At 37.3% G+C, this 21,765-nt stretch overlaps 1 protein-coding gene across 1 annotated transcript in view; it reads left to right on the top strand.

Annotated features, from left to right (window-relative positions):
• The window catches only part of GLIPR1L2 (GLIPR1 like 2), a gene marked incomplete at its 3' end in the record, with an annotated part of 46,008 nt that overhangs the window by 10,232 nt on the left and 14,011 nt on the right, over nt 1-21,765 (top strand). Inside the window, exons 2-3 of the mRNA XM_027543327.1 lie at nt 5,622-5,867; nt 15,994-16,097. Coding sequence (XP_027399128.1) covers nt 5,622-5,867; nt 15,994-16,097 — 350 coding nt within the window. The remainder of the gene's footprint in view (nt 1-5,621; nt 5,868-15,993; nt 16,098-21,765) is intronic.

Raw genomic sequence — 21,765 nt, 5'->3', positions numbered from 1 at the left:
AGATATCACCTCACATCTGTCAGAACAGCCATCATCAAAAAGTCTACAAACAATAAATTCTGGACAGGGTGTGGAGAAAAGGGAACTCTCTTGTGCTGTTGGTGGGAAAGAAAATTGATACAGCCACTATGGAAGATGTTATGGAGATTCCTTAAAAAACTAGGAATAAAACCACCGTATGACCCAGCAATCCCACTTGTAGGCATATACCCTGAGGAAACCAAAGTTGAAAAAAACACAAGTATCCCATTGTTCACTGTAGCACTATTTACAATAGCTAGAACATGGAAGCAACCTAGATATCCATCAACAGATGAATGGATAAAGAAGTTGTGGTACATATACACAATGTAATATTACTCAGCCATAAAAAGGAATACATTTGAGTCAGTTCCAATGAGGTGGATGAATCTAGAACCTATTATACAGAGTGAAGTGAGTCAGAAAGAGAAAGATAAATATCATATTCTAACACATATATATGGAATCTAGAAAAATAGTCCTGAAGAATTTATTTACAGGAAAGCAATGGAGAAGCAGACATAGAGAATAAACTTATGGACATGTAGAGAGGGGAGGAGAGGGTGAGATGTATGGAAAGAGTAACATGGAAACTTACATTACCATATGTAAAATAGATAGCCAATGGGAATTTGCTGTATGGCTAAGGAAACTCAAACAGAGGCTCTGTATCAACCTAGAAGGGTGGAATGGAGAGGGACAAGGGAGGGAGGTACAAAAGGGAGGGGATATATGTATACCTTTGGCTGATTCATGTTCATGTTTGACAGAAAACAACAAAATTCGATACAGCAATATCTTTAAATAAAATAAAAGGACAGGAGAAAACAAATGTTTGTGAGAATGTGGAGAAAAGGGAACCTTTGTGCATTGTTAGTAGAAATGTATATTCATGCAACAATTTTGGAAAACAGTATGAAATTTCTTCAAAAAAAAAAGTTTTTTAAAGTTCTGTGTGATCCAGCAATACCACACTTAGGTAGCTGCATCCAAAGGAAATGACAACAGAATATCACAGAGATGTATGCACTCTTATGTTCATTGCAGCATTATTCACAATAGGGAATATATGGAAACAACCTACACGTCCATCAATGAGTGAATGAACAAAGAGGTAGTAGTATGTATACATACAATGGAAATCTCATGGTTCAGCCATCAGAAAGGAGGAAATCCTGCCATTTACAGTAACTTGGAGGGAACTTGAAGGCATTGTCCTAAGTGAAATATGCCAGATAAAGACAGATATTACATTTTGTTGATGTTTAGTTGAACCGTGAACTTCCAGATGTTAGAGCTGGATTTAGAAAAGGCAGAGGAACCAAAGATCAAATTACCAACATCTGCTGGATCATCTAAAAAGCAAGAGTTCCATAAAAACATCTATTTCTGATTTAATGACTATGCCACAGCCTTTGACTACATGGATCACAATAATCTGTAGAAAATTCTGAAAGAGATAGGAATACCAGACCACCTGACCTGCCTCTTGAGAAATCTGTATGCAGGTCAGGAAGCAACAGTTAGAACTGGACATGGAACAACAGATGGGTTCCAAATAGGAAAAGGAGTATGTCAAGGCTGTAAATTGTCACCCTGTTTATTTAACTTAGATGCAGAATACATCATGAGAAACGCTGGGCTGGAGGAAGCACAAGCTGGAATCAAGATTGCCGGGAGAAATACCAATAACCTCAGATATGCAGATTACACCACCTTTATGGAAGAAAGTGAAGAAGAAATAAAGAGCCTCTTGATGAAAGTGAAAGAGACTGAAAATGTTGGCTTAAAGCTCAACATTCAGAAAACTAAGATCATGGCATCCAGTCCTATCACTTCATGGCAAATAGGTGGGGAACAGTGGAAACCATGGCTGACTTTGTTTTTCTGGGCTCCAAAATCACTGCAGATGGTGATTGCAGCCATGAAATTAAAAGACGCTTACTCCTTGGAAGGAAAGTTATGACCAACCTCAATAGTATATTAAAAAGCAAAGACATTACTTTGTCAACAAAGGTCCGTCTAGTCAAGGCTATAGTTTTTCCAGTCCATGGGGGTCACAAAATGAGTCAGATACATATGAGTCAGATATGTATAGATGTGTGAGTTGGACTATAAATAAAGCTGAGCACTGAAGAATTGATGCTTTTGAACCATGGTATTGGAGAAGACTCTTGAGAGTCCCTTGGACTGCAAGGAGATACAATCTGTCCATCCTAAAGGAAATCAGTCCTGAATGTTCATTGGAAGGACTGATGTTGAAGCTGAAACTCCAATACTTTAGCCACCTGACATGAAGAGCTTGACTCATTTGAAAAGACCCTGATGCTGGGAAAGATTGAAGGCAGGAGGAGAAGGGGACGACAGAGGATGAGATGGTTGGATGGCATCACCGACTCAATGGACATGAGTTTGAGTAAACTCCAGGAGTTGGTGACGGACAGGGAGGCCTGGCTTGCTGCAGTCCATGGGGTCGCAAAGAGTCGGACACAACTTAGCAACTGAACTGAGCTGACTGAGTTGCTCAGTCATATCTGACTAATTTTGTGACCCCCGTGGACTGTAGCCTGCCAGGCTCCACTGTCCATAGGATTTCCCAGCAAGAATACTAGAGTGGGTTGCCATATCCTTCTCCAGGATATCTTCCTGACCCAGGGATTGAACTTACATCTCCTGCATTGGCAGGCAAATTGTTTACCACTCAGCCACCAGGGAAGCCCCCAATATTGCATGGTATCATTTATATGTGGAATCTGAAAAAAAAAGAAGTCAAATCATAGAACCATGACAGTAAACATTCCAGTGGCAGCAATTCCACTCCTAGGTATTTTTCCAAAGGGTGAAAAAAGGAAACACTAATTCAAAAAGGTATCTACACTCCTATGTTCATTGCAGCATTATTCACAATAGCCAAGAAATGGAAGCAACCTAAGTGGCCATGGATAGATGAATGGATAGAGAAAATGTGGTATATACAATGGAATATTACTCAGCCATAAAAAAGAATGAATTCTTGCTATTTGCGACCACATGGATGGACCTAGAAGGTATTATGCTAAGTGAAATAAGTCAAACAGAAAAAGACAAATACCATACAATTTCACTTATATGTGGAATCTTGAAAATGAAACAAACAAACCATCAAACAGAAAAAAAAAAAAACCACAGATGAAAAACCGGTGATTGATTGCCAGAGGGGAGGGCAAGGAATGAGTGAAATAGGTGAGGAAAATTAACAAAGTTACAGTGACAAAACATATGAGTAAGGGAAATTAAATGTAGAACATGAAAATATAGTCAATAGTAATGTAATATCTTTGTACAGAGACAATGTACCTAGACGTGTTGTGCTGATCATTTTGTAATGTATGAAAATGTCAAACCACTATGTTGTTCACCAATAAATTATACTTCAAAAACTATGTATATATATACCAAACTGATAGAAAAAGAGATCAGATTTGTGGTTATCGAGGGTAGGGAGGGATTGGATGAAAGTGGTAAAAAAAAAAAAAGGAACAAACTTCCAGTTATAAATAAATCCTAGGAATGTAATGTCCTAATGATTACTATAATTACTCCTGCTGATGTTACCTGAAAATGTTAAAAGAGCAAATCCTGAGTTCTCATCACAAGGGAAAAATACTTTTTTCTGTTTATTTTATATCTGTATGAGGTAATGGATGTTCATTAAACTTTTTGTGGTAATCATTTCATGATATATTATGTGACTCTTTGTGACCCCATGGACTATACAGTCCATGGAATTCTCCGGGCCAGAATCCTGGTGTGGGTAGCCGTTCCCTTGTTCAGGGTATTGTCCCAACGCAGGGATCCAACCCAGGTCTCCCACATTGCAGGCAGATTCTTTACCAGCTGAACCCCAGGGAAGCCCATGTATTGTGCTATACACCTTAAGTTTATACAGGGCTGTGTGCCAATTATATCTCAGTATGAATGGAAGGAAAAAACCCACTTAGAATAGTGATTAGTGCACTATAAGCATATGGTGTGTTGTGTAAGCAATATGCAAAATTAGGTAGTAGAAAGATGGTCCATGGAGCTTTGTTTGTAAATGGGAAAGAATCAGAAGGGCCATCAATAGCGGAATGATAACCTTTATTACATGCTCCTAGCCACACTATGTGGAGAAAGCAATGGCACCCCACTCTAGTACTTTTGCCTGGAAAATCCCATGGATGGAGGGGCCTGGTAGGCTGCAGTCCATGGGGTCGCCAAGAGTCGGACACGACTGAGCGACTTCACTTTCACTTTTCACTTTCATGCATTGGAGAAGGAAATGGCAACCCACTCCAGTGTTCTTGCCTGGAGAATCCCAGGGACGGGGGAGCCTGGTGGGCTGCCGTCTATGGGGTCACACAGAGTCGGACACGACCGAAGTGACTTAGCAGCAGCAGCAGCCACACTATGTAATACTATGAAGAGTTTTAAAAAGTTAGGTAGATCTATTTGTGGTAATAAGGAATAATCTCTCTGAGTGAAAACTGCATATGCAGGCCAATAATATTGTGAAGTTATGATTAAAACAGTGCAAGGACAAAAATCATAAAATATTCATCTAAAATACCCTAACATATCTTACTTTGGATAGTATGTACATGGAGATAGAGAAATGTATACATAAGCCATATTTTAAACAATGATTACCTTTGGGAAAGAAAATAGTGTGGGAACGGAGGGGATATGCTAAAATCCTGATTTATTTTCTATAATATATTTTCTGTTTATGAAACTAACCAAGAAAACTCTAAGGAAATCTTAGTAATGTTTTCAAAAATGTTTATTTTCAAATATACTGTAACGTACATTTTTAGCATATTGGTTTTAGAACTATTGATTTTTCTATTTGTGTATGTGTTTTTGTTGTTGTTCTTGTCCTTAACTAAACAATGAACATTATACTGAGCCTCTAAATATGACAGAAGTACACATTTTTGGATGTTTCCATTAATGGAAGATGGCAGCATCTTGTGACATTTTCTCACATTTCTGGAAACATCCATAAAGCTTTACATGTACCTCTTGTATAACGTTTACAAATTACTTCTATATGTTAAAATTATATATACATGTATATGTGTGTGTGTGTATATATATATATATATGTATGTATTATCCCATGTTGTTCTAATAACAATAAGAAGCTAGAGGACAAACTTTATGTTGACTTCATTTTATTCCTCAAAGTACAACAGTTTGCATATAATCAGTGTTCAATAAATAGTTCTTAAATATGTTAAATTATTGTATTATGTATAAAAGGCATGAGGTTAAAAATATGCATTTTCTGAATAGACTACAGGTAAGAGTATTATAATCATTTGCATCATCTAACAATCTGACTTTCTAATTACAAAATATGCATAGTCCTTCATCTCTGGGAATAGTTGTTTCATTTATAATTATCTCAAAACACTTTCCTCCTTAATAAATTCCACAAATCAGACTGATAGGCACAAAATAAGAATTGTTTTCCTTAAATCTAAATATGAGAATTCAAGGAAAATAATTTAGAGCACAAAAAAAGCCTTCATTATTATTATTATTTTGTTTTCTTTGTCTTTTGCATTTTTTTTCAGACTTGGGATGTAGCTTTGTCACGGACTGCTAGAGCATGGGGGAAAAAATGTGTGTTTGAGCGTAATACTCATTTAGAAGAACTATATATGGCCCATCCTAAATTTAATGGTATTGGTGAAAATATATGGGTCGGCCCTGAAAATGAATTTACTGCAAGTATTGCTATCAGAAGTTGGTTTGAGCAGAGGAGAAAGTACAATTTTGAAAAGAACAGTTGCTCTGGTAACTGTTCTAACTATCTACAGGTATCTAATTTTATATTATTAATTCAATAGACTCCTTAATTGCCTTACTACTAAGTTTTTATTGATTGTTTCAATTTTATAAATAAATTCAAATGGTAAAATTACTTCCTCTAATAGAATCAAAATTCTGATCAGTCCTAGATCTTCTGAATGTTCGTAATTTGTTCTGTTTACTTGAACCATACAATTAAAGCATTCCTTTAAATATAGTAAATCTAATCTCTATACCCAAAGATGAAAGGTACCTTTCTAAAATAATGCATGCTGGAAAAGGAAGTAAACAGTAAATAAAAATTAGTTCTAGTTTATTGACTATTTAAACATAAATAAGAGACTTGATTTTTTTTGCATGAATCAGTACACATTCTATGGTATATGTATGTATGAAAACATTTTAATTGCAAATACATAGTATTATTTTCCTGCCTCATATCTAACAATTCACCCTTACACTTTGTACTCCAAGAATACTGAGCCACTTTTTATTTCCTGTGCATACATTGATTATTTTACATATTACATTTTTCATAATCATTAATGTATGAATCTAATACTATGCAAAGGGCAGGGACCTTGTCTTCTCTTCCATGTATTCTCAACACATCAACATGACATTATTTAGGTCTTCAATAAGTATTTGTATGAGGAATCAATAAACTATTTTTTAAAATTTTATTTTATTTTTAAACTTTACATAATTGTATTAGTTTTGCCAAATATCAAAATGAATCCGCCTCAGGTATACATGTGTTCCCCATCCTGAACCCTCCTTCCTCCTCCCTCCCCATACCATCCCTCTGGGTCGTCCCAGTGCACCAGCCCCAAGCATCCAGTATCGTGCATCAAACCTGGACTGGCATCTCGTTTCATACATGATATTTTACATGTTTCAATGCCATTCTCCCAAATCTTCCCACCCTCTCCCTCTCCCATAGAGTCCAAAAGACTGTTCTATACATCAGTGTCTCTTTTGCTGTCTTGTACACAGGGTTATTGTTACCATCTTTCTAAATTCCATATATATGCGTTAGTATACTGTATTGGTGTTTTTCCTTCTGGCTTACTTCACTCTGTATAATAGGCTCCAGTTTCATCCACCTCATTAGAACTGATTCAAATGTATTCTTTTTAATGGCTGAGTAATACTCCATTGTGTATATGTACCACAGCTTTCTTATCCATTCATCTGCTGATGGACATCTAGGTTGCTTCCATGTCCTGGCTATTATAAACAGTGCTGCGATGAACATTGAGGTACACGTGTCTCTTTCCCTTCTGGTTTCCTCAGTGTGTATGCCCAGCAGTGGGATTGCTGGATCATAAAGCAGTTCTATTTCCAGTTTTTTAAGGAATCTCCACACTATTCTCCATAGTGGCTGTACTAGTTTGCATTCCCACCAACAGTGTAAGAGGGTTCCCTTTTCTCCACACCCTCTCCAGCATTTATTATTTGTAGACTTTTGGATCGCAGCCATTCTGACTGGTGTGAAATGGTACCTCATAGTGGTTTTGATTTGCATTTCTCTGATAATGAGTGATGTTGAGCATCTTTTCATGTGTTTGTTAGCCATCTGTATGTCTTCTGTGGAGAAATGTCTATTTAGTTCTTTGGCCCATTTTTTGATTGGATCATTTATTTTTCTGGAGTTGAGCTGTAGGAGTTGCTTGTATAGTTTTGAGATTAGTTGTTTGTCAGTTGCTTCATTTGCTATTATTTTCTCCCATTCTGAAGGCTGTCTTTTCACCTTGCTAATAGTTTCCTTTGATGTGCAGAAGCTTTTCAGGTTAATTAGGTCCCATTTGTTTATTTTTGCTTTTATTTCCAATATTCTGGGAGGTGGGTCATAGAGGATCCTGCTGGGATGTATGTCAGAGAGTGTTTTGCCTATGTTCTCCTCTAGGAGTTTTATAGTTTCTGGTCTTACATTGAGATCTTTAATCCATTTTGAGTTTATTTTTGTGTATGGTGTTAGAAAGGGTTCTAGTTTCATTCTTTTACAAGTGGTTGACCAGATTTCCCAGCACCACTTGTTAAAGAGATTGTCTTTAATCCATTGTATATTCTTGCCTCCTTTGTCAAAGATAAGGTGTCCATATGTGCGTGGATTTATCTCTGGGCTTTCTATTTTGTTCCATTGATCTATATTTCTGTCTTTGTGCCAGTACCATACTGTCTTGATAACTGTGGCTTTGTAGTAGAGCCTGAAGTCAGGTAGGTTGATTCCTCCAGTTCCATTCTTCTTTCTCAAGATCGCTTTGGCTATTCGAGGTCTTTTGTATTTCCATACAAATTGTGAAATTATTTGTTCTAGCTCTGTGAAGAATACTGTTGGTAGCTTGATAGGGATTGCATTGAATCTATAAATTGCTTTGGGTAGTATACTCATTTTCACTATATTGATTCTTCCAATCCATGAACATGGTATATTTCTCCATCTATTAGTGTCCTCTTTGAGTTCTTTCACCAGTGTTTTATAGTTTTCTATATATAGGTCTTTAGTTTCTTTAGGTAGATATATTCCTAAGTATTTTATTCTTTCCGTTGCAATGGTGAAGGGAATTGTTTCCTTAATTTCTCTTTCTGTTTTCTCATTATTAGTGTATAGAAATGCAAGGGATTTCTGTGTGTTGATTTTGTATCCTGCAACTTTACTATAGTCATTGATTAGCTCTAATAATTTTCTGGTGGAGTCTTTAGGGTTTTCTATGTAGAGGATCATGTCATCCGCAAATAGTGAGAGTTTTACTTCTTCTTTTCCAATTTGGATTCCTTTTATTTCTTTTTCTGCTCTGATTGCTGTGGCAAAAACTTCCAAAACTATGTTGAATAGTATTGGTGAAAGTGGGCACCCTTGTCTTGTTCCTGACTTTAGAGGAAATGCTTTCAATTTTTCACCATTGAGGATAATGTTTGCTGTGGGTTTGTCATATATAGGTTTTATTATGTTGAGGTATGTTCCTTCTATTCCTGCTTTCTGGAGAGTTTTTATCATAAATGGGTGTTGAATTTTGTCAAAGGCTTTCTCTGCATCTATTGAGATAATCATATGGTTTTTATTTTTCAATTTGTTAATGTGGTGTATTACATTGATTTGCGGATATTGAAGAATCCTTGCATCCCTGGGATAAAGCCCACTTGGTCATGGTGTATGATCTTTTTAATGTGTTGTTGGATTCTGATTGCTAGAATTTTGTTAAGGATTTTTGCATCTATGTTTATCAGTGATATTGGCCTGTAGTTTTCTTTTTTTGTGGGATCTTTGTCAGGTTTTGGTATTAGGGTGATAGTGGCCTCATAGAATGAGTTTGGAAGTTTACCTTCCTCTGCAATTTTCTGGAAGAGTTTGAGCAGGATAGGTGTTAGCTCTTCTCTAAATTTTTGGTAGAATTCACCTGTGAAGCCGTCTGGACCTGGGCTTTTGTTTGCTGGAAGATTTTTGATTACAGTTTCAATTTCCGTGCTTGTGATGGGTCTGTTAAGATTTTCTATTTCTTCCTGGTCGAGTTTTGGAAAGTTGTACTTTTCTAAGAATTTGTCTATTTCTTCCTCGTTGTCCATTTTATTGGCATATAATTGTTGATAGTAGTCTCTTATGATCCTTTGTATTTCTGTGTTGTCTGTTGTGATCTCTCCATTTTCGTTTCTAATTTTGTTGATTTGATTTTTCTCCCTTTGTTTCTTGATGAGTCTGGCTAATGGTTTGTCAATTTTATTTATCCTTTCAAAGAACCAGCTTTTGGCTTTGTTGATTTTTGCTATGGTCTCTTTTGTTTCTTTTGCATTTATTTCTGCTCTAATTTTTAAGATTTCTTTCCTTCTACTAACCCTGGGGTTCTTCATTTCTTCCTTTTCCAGTTGCTTTAGGTGTAGAGTTAGGTTATTTATTTGACTTTTTTCTTGTTTCTTGAGGTGTGCCTGTATTGCTATGAACTTTCCCCTTAGGACTGCTTTTACCATGTCCCACAGGTTTGGGGTTGTCGTGTTTTCATTTTCATTCGTTTCTATGCAAATTTTGATTTCTTTTTTTATTTCTTCTGTGATTTGTTGGTTATTCAGCAGCGTGTTGTTCAGCCTGCATATGTTGGAATTTTTAATAGTTTTTCTCCTGTTATTGAGATCTAATCTTACTGCATTGTCCTTAGAAAAGATGCTTGGAATGATTTCTATTTTTTTGAATTTACCAAGGCTAGCTTTATGGCCCAGGATGTGATCTAACCTGGAGAAGGTTCCATGTGCGCTTGAGAAAAAGGTGAAATTCATTGTTTTGGGATGAAATGTCCTATAGATATCAATTAGGTCTAACTGGTCTATTGTATCATTTAAAGTTTGTGTTTCCTTGTTAATTTTCTGTTTAGTTGATCTATCCATAGGTGTGAGTGGGGTATTAAAGTCTCCCACTATTATTGTGTTATTGTTAATTTCTCCTTTCATACTTGTTAGCATTTGTCTTATATACTGCGGTGCTCCCGTGTTGGGTGCATATATATTTATAATTGTTATATCTTCTTCTTGGATTGATCCTTTGATCATTATGTAGTGACCTTCTTTGTCTCTTTTCACAGCCTTTGTTTTAAAGTCTATTTTATCTGATATGAGTATTGCTACTCCTGCTTTCTTTTGGTCCCTATTTGCATGGAAAATCTTTTTCCAGCCCTTCACTTTCAGTCTGTATGTGTCCCCTGTTTTGAGGTGGGTCTCCTGTAGACAACATATGTAGGGGTCTTGTTTTTGTATCCATTCAGCCAGTCTTTGTCTTTTGGTTGGGGCATTCAACCCATTTACGTTTAAGGTAATTACTGATAAGTATGATCCCGTTGCCATTTACTTTATTGTTTTGGGTTCGAATTTATACACCATTTTTGTGTTTCCTGTCTAGAGAATATCCTTTAGTATTTGTTGGAGAGCTGGTTTGGTGGTGCAGAATTCTCTCAGCTTTTGCTTGTCTGAAAAGCTTTTGATTTCTCCTTCGTACTTGAATGAAATCCTTGCTGGGTATAATAATCTGGGCTACAGGTTATTTTCTTTCATCATTTTAAGTATGTCTTGCCATTCCTTCCTGGCTTGAAGAGTTTCTATTGAAAGATCAGCTGTTATCCTTATGGGAATTCCCTTGTGTGTTATTTGTTGTTTTTCCCTTGCTGCTTTTAATATTTGTTCTTTGTGTTTGATCTTTGTTAATTTGATTAATATGTGTCTTGGGGTGTTTCACTTTGGGTTTATCCTGTTTGGGACTCTCTGGGTTTCCTGGACTTGGGTGATTATTTCCTTCCCCATTTTAGGGAAGTTTTCAACTATTATCTCCTCAAGTATTTTCTCATGATCTTTCTTTTTGTCTTCTTCTTCTGGAACCCCTATGATTCGAATGTTGTAGCGTTTAATATTGTCCTGGAGGTCTCTGAGATTGTCCTCATTTCTTTTAATTCGTTTTTCTTTTATCCTCTCTGATTCATTTATTTCTACCATTCTATCTTCTAATTCACTAATCCTATCTTCTGCCTCTGTTATTCTACTATTTGTTGCCTCGAGTGTTTTTAATTTCATTTATTGCATTATTCATTATATATTGACTCTTTTTTATTTCTTCTAGGTCCTTGTTAAACCTTTCTTGCATCTTCTCAATCCTTGTCTCCAGGCTATTTATCTGTGATTCCATTTTGATTTCAAGATTTTGGATCAATTTCACGATCATTATTCGGAATTCTTTATCAGATAGATTCCCTATCTCTTCCTCTTTTGTTTGGTTTGGTGGGCATTTATCCTGTTCCTTTATCTGCTGGGTATTCCTCTGTCTCTTCATCTTGTTTAAATTGCTGAGTTTGGGGTGTCCTTTCTGTATTCTGGCAGTTTGTGGAGTTCTCTCTATTGTGGCTTTTCCTCGCTGTGTGTGGGTTTGTACAGGTGGCTTGTCAAGGTTTCCTGGTTAGGGAAGCTTGTGTCGGTGTTCTGGTGGGTGGAGCTGTATTTCTTCTCTCTGGAGTGCAATGAAATGTCCAATAATGAGTTATGAGATGTCTGTGGTTTTGGGGTGACTTTGGGCAGCTTGTATCTTGGAGCTCAGGGCTGTGTTCCTTTGTTGCTGGAGAATTTGCTTGGTATGTCTTGCCCTGGAACTCGTTGGCCCTTGTGTGGTGCTTGGTTTCAGTGTCAGTATGGAGGCATTTGATGAGCTCCTGTCAATTAATGTTCCTTGGAGTCAGGAGTTCCCTGGAGTCAGGGTTTAGACTTAAGCCTCCTGCTTCCAGTTATCGGTCTTATTTTTACAGAAGTTTCAAAACTTCTCCTTCTATACAGCACCATTGATAAAACTTCTACGTTAAAGATGAAAATTTTCTCTACTGTGAGGGTCACTCAGAGAGGTTCACAGCATTACATGGAGAAGAGAAGAGGGAGGAGGGAGTTAGAGGTGACCCAAATGAGATGAGGTGGAATCAATAGTGGAGAGAGTGGGGTAGCCAGTAGTCACTACCTTATGTGCACTCCACAACTGGACCACTCAGAGATGTTCACAGAGTTATACAGAGAAGAGAAGAAGGAGGAAGGAGGCAGAGGTGGCCAGAAGGATAAAAGGGGGGAGTGAAAAGGAGGGAGACAGATCCAGCCAGTAATCAGTTCCCTAAGTGTTCTCCACCATCTGGAACACACAGAAATTCACAGAGTTGGGTAGAGTAGAGAGGAGTTAGGGAGGAGACACAGGCGACCTGGTGGAGAAAAAGGAGAGTCCAAAGGGAGAGAAAGCAGTCAAACCAGTAATCTCGCTCCCTAGTGAAAAATGGGTCCTGAAGATTGGGTTCTTAAAGGTACAAAATTGGTAACAAATACATAAAAGCAAAAATTAAAAATCTAGAGTAGAGTTTGGAATTTCAAAAATACGATGTTAAAGAAAAGAAGAAGGAAAAGAAAGAAAAAATGAACAAAGAAAAACAAACAAGGTCGTGAAAATTATAAACAAAATATAGGTACAAAATTGATAACTAATACCAAAAAGCAAAAATTAAAAATCTAGAGTAGAGTTTGGAATTTCAAAAATACAATGTTAAAAAAAAGGAAGAAGAAACATAAAGGGAGAAAACAAACAAACAAACAAAAACAAACAATGTCGCAAAAATTATAAAGAAAATACAGGTACAAAATTGATATCAAATACCAAAAAGCATAAATTAAAAATCTAGAGTAGAGTTTGGAATTTCAGATATACAATGTTATATAAAAGAAGAAGAGAAAGAAACAGGGAAAAAAAGTCACAGAAATTATAAAAAAAAACTATAGGTACAAAATTGATAACATATACCAAAAAGCTAAAATTAAAAAACTAGAGTAGAGTTTGGAATTTCAAAAATACAATGTTAAAGAAAAGAAGAAAAAAAAAAAACAAGGTCAAAAAATTATAAAATATATATATGAAGTTTGCTGAAGAAGAAAAAAATAGGGTCTTTTTTTTTTTTTGCAAAGTAATAGGTTATAAAAGTGAAAATTAAAGGAACAATAGAGGACTTAAATTTTTTTTTAATTAAAAAAAAAGAAACAAAGAATGATCGTAAAAATAGTAAAAATATATCTAGGACTTTTTCTGGTTTTGTTGTGAGTATTGTGGGTTCAGTTCATTTTTGGCTGGTTCCTTGGTCCGACTTATATTTCTCAAGATCTATAGGCCCCTTCCTATGTAGTCCGTAGTAACCACAGGGTTTTAATCTCCGAGGCGTTTCCCTCTGTTGTAACTTCTTCTGTTTGCTGGTCTCTTCAGGGTCTGGTTTCCGCCCTGACACAAAGGGGATGGTGGAGGACACTTTTTTTTTTTTTTTTTTAGGCTCACTTGTTCAGTCGCGCTGTGGGGAGGGAGGGAGGGATGCTGCAAACAAATAACACTGGCGTGCGCTCGCAGTGCCTCAGCCACACTGGGTCTGCCCCTGCTCACGGCGCGTGTAGCCTCCCTGCCCACACTGCTCAGGCTCTAGGTTGTTCTGCCGGGAACAATCCGAGGCCGGCCCTGGGCTGCATGTACCTCCCAGGTCCAAGCCGCTCAGGTACAGGCACTCGGGTAGTCCTCAGAGGCGCAGACTCAGTTGGGCCTGCGTTTTGTGCTCTTCCCAGGTCCGAGCAGCTCAGGTGATGAGGTGTTTGGCGAGTGCCAATGCTGCGACTTATCGCCTCCCCGCCACTCGGTTATCTGGGTGTAAAACCGGCACACCTTCTCAGGCAGATGTTGACCGTCCAGACCCCCAAGAAGTTTTAGTTAGCAAAGAAGCCTGCTTACAGTTTTATAGATAATGTCTCTCTGGGGCTGCGATTGCCCCCTTCCGGCTCTGGCTGCCTGTCACCGGAGGGGGAAGGTCTGCAGCCAGCTATCTCTGTTCAGTCTTTTGTTCCATGCGATGGCCTAGCAGTGTCTTAGGTTGGGGCTGGCTTTTCGCGTGGTAGATATCCCACAGTCTGGTTTGCTAGCCCAAATTATTTCCCTCAGATAGCGCTCAGGGTATTCAGGCCAGATTCTTACTCTCAGCGATGCAGCCCGCGCAGCGCCTCCCTGCCCAGCCCCTGCTTGCTAATGGCGTGTGCAGGCATCTGCGCTGCTTCTCCGCTGGGGGAGTTACCGTAGGGCTCGCAGTCTGTGAGTTTTAATTGTTTATTTTTTCTCCCTGTTATGTTGCCCTCTGTGCTTCCAAAGCTCAGCACAGATTCGGCAGTGAGAAGGTTTCCTGGTGTTTGGAAACTTCTTTCTTTTTAAGACTCCCTTCCCAAGACGGAACTCCGTCCCTCCCTCTTTTGTCTCTTTTTTTGTCTTTTATATTTCTTCCTACCTCCTTTCGTAGAGTTGGGTTGCTTTTCTGGGTGCCTGATGTCCTCTGCCGGCATTCAGAAGTTGTTTTGTGGAATTTACTCGACGTTTAAATGCTCTTTTGATGAATTTGTGGGGGAGAAAGTGTTGTCCCCGTCCTACTCCTCCACCATCTTGGCTCCTCCTCTCAGTAAACTATTGAATTAACTTCCAAGCTCATTTAAAAGATGATTATTTTTCAATGAGTCGATTCTGATGTAGAACTTAAAATTTTGGAATTTTTTCATGTTGAACTAGTGTCTTTCTGTTCCATTAAATGAATCATGTTTCAAAAATTTTTTGATCAGTTCTTTCTTCTAGAAAATGAGAGCCTCTCTATTATCTTACTCATGTCAAAGCTAAACTCCTTTATATGACTTCAGTACTTTGAGCAAACTAACCAAGTCTCCTCCCTGACCTACTCCTCTGTATTTTTTCCTCCTTAAATCTAGTTTCCTAGACACTTTCATCTCCTGGATTTGACTTAACTTCAACTGCTGCAGACATTCTATTCTCTATTCTTTTAATGCATTGGTCTATTTCTTTTGGAGTCACACATTTTTAAAATCGCTAAGAGTTATAGAGAAAAGGAAAACAAATGGTTTCTTCCTGTCCCACAGAGGTTAACAAAACAGTTTTTTTCTTTCTTCACTTAAGAGTATTGGGACAATTAAATACACTCAGGAATTATTTTCTAGAATATCTTTAATTGTTTTCCTATTTTCATTCCAAGACCTGTCTTGCAAGAAATTATTTTATAGGAACCAGCTCTTTTACTCATTTTTTTTTAATGAAAAGCCCAGACTTTATTTTACTTTATAATAGAATTTCCTCAATAAAAGAAAAAAAAATTCTGCAACATTCAATTACTTTCTACTCTTGTATTTCTTTTCCTTCTCTTCTATAATCTTACTGTCCCCTCTTTTTCTTCTTTCTATTCACAGCTTCCATTCTCCCAAGGCTTTTTCTCTTCTCATTTCCCTCTTCCTCTCTGCCAATAACCTGGAACTCTCAGATTTAACAAAATGTTGAAAATTGATTCTTCCTTCCTTATTCTGGATCAGTTTTTCTCAGACTTTTTATCCTAAGAGTACAGTATTGGTAGAACCTATTGAAATGTTTCTCTAATTACAGTTTTGTAAATGCTTAACTAAATTCATGATAATTTTCTTCCTGCAGCCAAATGAAGAATAGTTCATTCTTGAATTGGCTTGGTTAAAGTTCTATGTGTATTGAATATACTATTGATTATACTATGGCAGAGTAAATGTTTAGAATTAAATTTTATGTTTTCTTTGAAAATTTTATTTTAGCTTGTTTGGGACAGGTCTTACAAAGTTGGTTGTGCTGTTACTCCATGTTCAAGAATTGGACGTATTAAACATGCAGCACTTTTCATATGCAACTATGCACCAGGGTAAGTTTCTTTACATTTTTTAAAGAGTACTAAAATGAATTGGGGATTTTTAAAGGATTCCAGCCTCCCTAGAAGTTTGGTTACACCATATGACTGAGCTTTCAACATATTCTTCTAAATGTCTTTGTGAACTATAAAAGGATTAATTATAAGATAGCAATTAAAGAGTTTTTATTGAAATATTTTTAATTCTATAATAAAATGAGTCATAATTTAGACATACTAATTTTACCTGTAGATAGCCAAATATTACTTCCAAAGGGAGTTTTAAGCTTGGTATTATTTCATAGTACCTAGGCTAATTAAGATTTAAATTATTTTCTAAAATTGTTTCCATATTTTTATAAAAAGAAAATAAGATATGTTGGAATGTATGTTGTAAAAATGACATCAGGAGCACCTAAGTTTTATAACATGAAGGACTCTTTTAATTGACTATCCTCCAGAGGTTGCATTATTAATTGGTGCTAGTCGCATAAATATAAGGAATCATAACTCAAAGGTGGAAAAGTACTTCAGAAGTCTTCTAGTCAAGCTATCCATATGAAACTTGAACTCTTAACACTTACCATGTAATTATGTACCTATACCCAAAAACTTTCCAATGATGGGAAATAACTACCTTCCAAAATAGCCTCTATTTCTGGAGAACTTTATTGGAAAGCCTCAAGTTTTCCTACAGGTCAATAGGATCCTATAAATAATGTTGTTAAAATGAATAATTGAAGTGAGAAAATATCCTAATCAACAGGCCAAGAAAAATTAACTACATGCTAGGATTGAGAAGGAGCTTCTTAATACATAAATAAAATGCTTCTGAGACTAAGCCAAAAAAAGAAAGGAAAACAGAACAATGATTGCTAATTGATGATTGTATTCCCCTAGAAAGGAAAAACAACAGAACTGTGAAAGCAGGTCGAATTAAATTCAGAAAGCCACTTCCTAAATGGAAGCTTTGCTGACTTTGAACATAGGCATGAAAAGCAAATTTTGAATGTACAGTAATGGCAAAAGTTTTTAGGCTTCTTTCAGTCCTACAAAGTGGAAGCATTGGGATGTTATCAACTACATGGAATAGCTTTTAAAAGTTGGTGTATCCACTAACAAGAACAATAAAGACCGACCATGCTTAGTTTGTAGTCTTGGAAGAGACTTACAAGTGAACATATTAAACAAGTGATATTTAACTAATAGTGAAATATGCCGTAGAAACAGCACAATAAGCAAATGGGGAATAACTACTATAGAATATAAATAGTGTTGTTAGTTGCTCAGTCATGTCTGATTCTTCACAACCCTTCAGACTGCAGCCCACCAGGCTCCTCTGTCCATGGAATTCTCCAGACAAGAATACTGAAGTGGGTTGCCATTTCCTTCTCCAGAATATAGATAGGATATCTGTGAAAGGAGGTGACATTTGAGCTGAAAGCCAAAAGATAACAGATGGCTAAAAAATATTTCAGGTAGAAGTGAGAGCACGTATTATAAAATCTCTGAGCTTGAAATGAGTTTAGCATGTTTCAAAAATGAATAATTGTGGTTAGAGGTAGAAAGTTAGGTGACAACAAAACCAAATAGAATATCACTGGCCAGGTTAGGATTTGGGGGTTTATTCTACACAATGGCAAAACCATGGGAAAGTTTTAAACAAGTAAGTGGCATGATCTCAAACTAAGATTTGAAAAGAAAAGTAAAAGTGAAAATTGCTCAGTCATGTCCAACTCTTTGTGACCTCATGGACTATGCAGTCCATCGAATTCTCCAGGTGAGAATACTGGAGTGGGTAGCCTTTCCCTTCTCCAGAGGGTCTTCCCAACCCAGAGATCCAACGCAGGTTTCCCACATTTCAGGCAGATTCTTTACCAGCTAAGCCACAAGAGAAGTCCTTTGAAAAGAAAACTTAACAATAAAAGATTGCTCTTGCTATTATGGTGAAAATGCAGTATAGGAAAACAAGGGTACAAAGAGAAACAAGCACAATTGGAGACTGTTTCTGTAGTACAGGCTATAGACTTGTATCTTGGGTTAGACTTTCAGTATGTGGATTGGTTTTTATTCAGTTCAGTTCAGCTGCTCAGTCATGTCTGACTCTGCAAGCTCATGGACTGCTGCTGCACGCCAGACTTCCCTGTCCTTCACCAACTCCTGGAGTTTGCTCAAACTCATATCCATTGAGTCAATGATGCCATGCAACCATCTCATCCTCTGTCATCCCCTTCTCCTCCTGCCTTCAATCTTTCCCAGCATCCAGTGAGTCAGTTCTTCACATCAGGTGGCCATAGTATTGGAGCTTCAGCTTCAGCATCAGTCCTTCCAATCAATATTCAGGACTGATGACCTTTAGGATTGGCTGGTTTGATCTCCTTGCAGTCCAAGGGACTCTCAAGAGTCTTATGCAACACCACAGTTCAAAATCATCAATGGCATGTGAGATATGTACAATTTGATCTGGGAATGGTTTGAAGTAAACTGCTGCTATAAAGGCCCTGACATAGAAATGAATTGCAGTCCTGAATGATATCACCTTATGGAAGAGGAAGTTTGGTGAGTTAATTTAAGTACTAAGATCTAGAGTAATACAGTATTTCAACCTAAGGCAAAAGAGCTGACAAAGGAAAGTACAGAGGCTAATAAGAAAAGAGGGAAACCCAAACAATGCTAAGGATAAGGATACTTGGAATCCACGTGAAGAACATGAGTCATGATGCCCAAAGTGGTTAACTGTATGAGATACTCCTCAAAGAATTAGAAAGAAAGATGAGGAAGGAAAGATGACATTTCCATTTGATAAGATGAAGGTATTTGTTAACCTTAATAACAGGAGTGACCTATAGACGCAGTAGGAGAAGGAGAATAGTGGGATGAACTGAGAGAGAAGCATTGACATAGATATATATTACTATGTGTAAAAAAGATAGCTAGTGCCGTGACTATAGTGATAAGATTAACCTACTAGATGTTGCTGCTGCTGCTGCTGCTCCTAAGTCACTACAGTCGTGTCCGAATCTGTGCGACCCCATAGACGGCAGCCCACCAGGCTCCCCTGTCCCTGGGATTCTCCAGGCAAGAACACTGGAGTGGGTTGCCATTTCCTTCTCCAGACTAGATGTTAGGATTACTCTTCTTTCCACCCATTTGTCCCATAGGCTTCTTTGTCTTGAAATTTTTACAACTATTTTCTTCTTTGATACAGACTTTGGAAAATCTACTTATGAAGGATCTAGGTTGGCTCATATATCAGGCACCTCACCCCAAGGTTTATTTGATATGCACTCAAAATAGGCAGTCATAGCTATCTTTCTTAACAATAGTTGGTAGAAAAATCAGTTCATCGCAGTCTTATAAAATACTTAGTAGGAGTGAAAATAAGAAAGCCAAATTGAAAATTAGAATGTGTAGTGGACTGAATGGTGACCTGCCCCCCCCCCGCCCCCCACTAAAGGATGTATCCAGGTCCTAATTCACAGAACTTGTGAATATTAACTTATTGATACATGGCAAGAGTGAATAGTGACTTATAAAAAAAATATGATATGTTTAAGATAAGGATCTTGAGAGGAGGCACTTGTCTTATTCAGGTAGGACCTAAATGCAATTACTCGTACCCTCATAAGCGAGAGGGAGAAGGGGATTCAGCACTAGACACACAAAAGAGAAAAAGGCAATGTACTGTGGAGGGAGAGGTTGAAGTGATACATTCAGAAATCAAGGAACTCCTGGAGCCACCGGGAGCTGGGAGAGTCAAGGAATTTTCTCTGTGAGCCTTTGAAGGGAGCAAAGTCCTGACAGCACCTTGATTTTGGACTTCAGACCTCCAGAACTGAGAAAACAAATTTCTATTGTTTTAAACCACCCAGTTTGTGGCAATTTGTTAAAGTAGCAACAGCAAGCTAGTACAGAATGGAAGAATAAAATAGATTTGGCAATAGGGAAAATATGAGTCAATGACAATCTTGAAAATTTTCATAACACAAAGATGGAGAATAGAAGTAAAAATATATGTAAAAAGAAAGGAACCATGTAGGGTAATAAATCTATAAATTAGTGCTCCTAAAGAACAGAAAATAAATGGAACAGAAATAATAATCAGAGAAAAGAAAATTATAAGCAAAAGAAAAGAATCTATAGAGAGTAAAATCTATAGAGAATATATCAGTCAGTCAGTCAGTCAGTTCAGTCGCTCAGTCGTGTCCAACTCTTTGCGACCCCATGAATCGCAGCACGCCAGGCCTCCCTGTCCATCACCAACTCCCGGAGTTCACTCAGACTCACGTCCATCGAGTCAGTGATGCCATCCAGCCATCTCATCCTTTGTCATCCCCTTCTCCTCCTGCCCTCAATCGCTCCCAGCATCAGAGTCTTTTCCAATGAGTCAACTCTTCACATGAGGTGGCCAAAGTACTGGAGTTTCAGCTTTAGCATCATTCCTTCCAAAGAACACCCAGGACTGATCTCCTTCAGAATGGACTGGTTGGATCTCCCTGCAGTCCAAGGGACTCTCATATAGAGAATATATAGAGCTTAAGATAGCTTATAATGCATCAGAAAAAGTGAACTGAAGCAGTATTTACATATGTCATTTCCTAGTGATTATTTTCAATTTCAAAGGTAAAAACTTATACATTTCTGGGAATTCCCTGGTGCTCCAGTTAAGATTCCACACTTTCACTGCTAAGAGCACAGGTTCTGTCCCTGTTAGGGGAAATGAGATCCCACAAGCCTTGTGGTGTGATCAAAAAATAATAAAATTTTAAAATTATACATTTCTAAGCAAAACACACTAAAGTAAAATAAAACAGCATTAATTAGATTAGCCTTGAATTTAGATATTGAAGGGGGTACAGTAAAAGATGAGCATTAGAATTTAAACTTAAGTGATAATTTTATTAACAGCACTAGGAAAAGATGTAGGGTGGAGGGAAAAAAATTGGTTGTTATTAGACATGTTGCATCTGCCTACAGGATCTTTTATTTATTTAAATACATTTGTAGTAAGTGTATTTAAACAATAACTAAGCAATAGAATTCCACATTATTTACATTGTGTCTATCCTGAAAACACTTGTAGACCATTGGGAAAGAAATTTTTAAAAAAATACACACCATTAACCAAATACACCCAATATCTGTATTTTAAATAGAAAAGAGTTGCTGTAAAAGCAGGTATGAAATCATGGGCTGGGAAAAAAGACTTTAACAAGAGATGTCTAGGTTGAGATTGGAGAAGTTTCAAGAAATTTCTAGAAGGTGTAAATAATAAGATTTGTAATTTATTGCTTTAAATAATCCAAGAGAGGAAATAGTCAAGGAATATTCTCAAATTTATGACTCAGCCACGAATGGTATTGGCATTAACTCCAAAGAGGAACAAGGAACTTTTTGGGAGGAAATGATGAGTTCCATTTTATACATAATGACTTTGGGTTGGCTGTGAAATACTCATCTTGAGATGTTTAGTAAGCAGGTGGTTATTTAGGTCAGAAACTCATGAGTGAGGAATGGCATAGAACAAATATTTGGAGTGCTAGAATACATAGGGTAATTTAAACCATGGGAATAGATGAGACTGCTTAGCAAGAAAGCATAGACTGAGAAGAGAGGAGGCCCTGGGGAATGTCATGCCAACATTTAAGGGTGGATAGTGAAGCATGAATGGGAGAGGTGACCA

The sequence above is a fragment of the Bos indicus x Bos taurus genome, chromosome 5 (assembly GCF_003369695.1).
Source record: "Bos indicus x Bos taurus breed Angus x Brahman F1 hybrid chromosome 5, Bos_hybrid_MaternalHap_v2.0, whole genome shotgun sequence".
Classification (NCBI taxonomy): Eukaryota; Metazoa; Chordata; class Mammalia; order Artiodactyla; family Bovidae; genus Bos; species Bos indicus x Bos taurus.
Note: the sequence above shows the minus strand (reverse complement) of the source record. Positions and strands in the feature narration are given on the sequence as shown.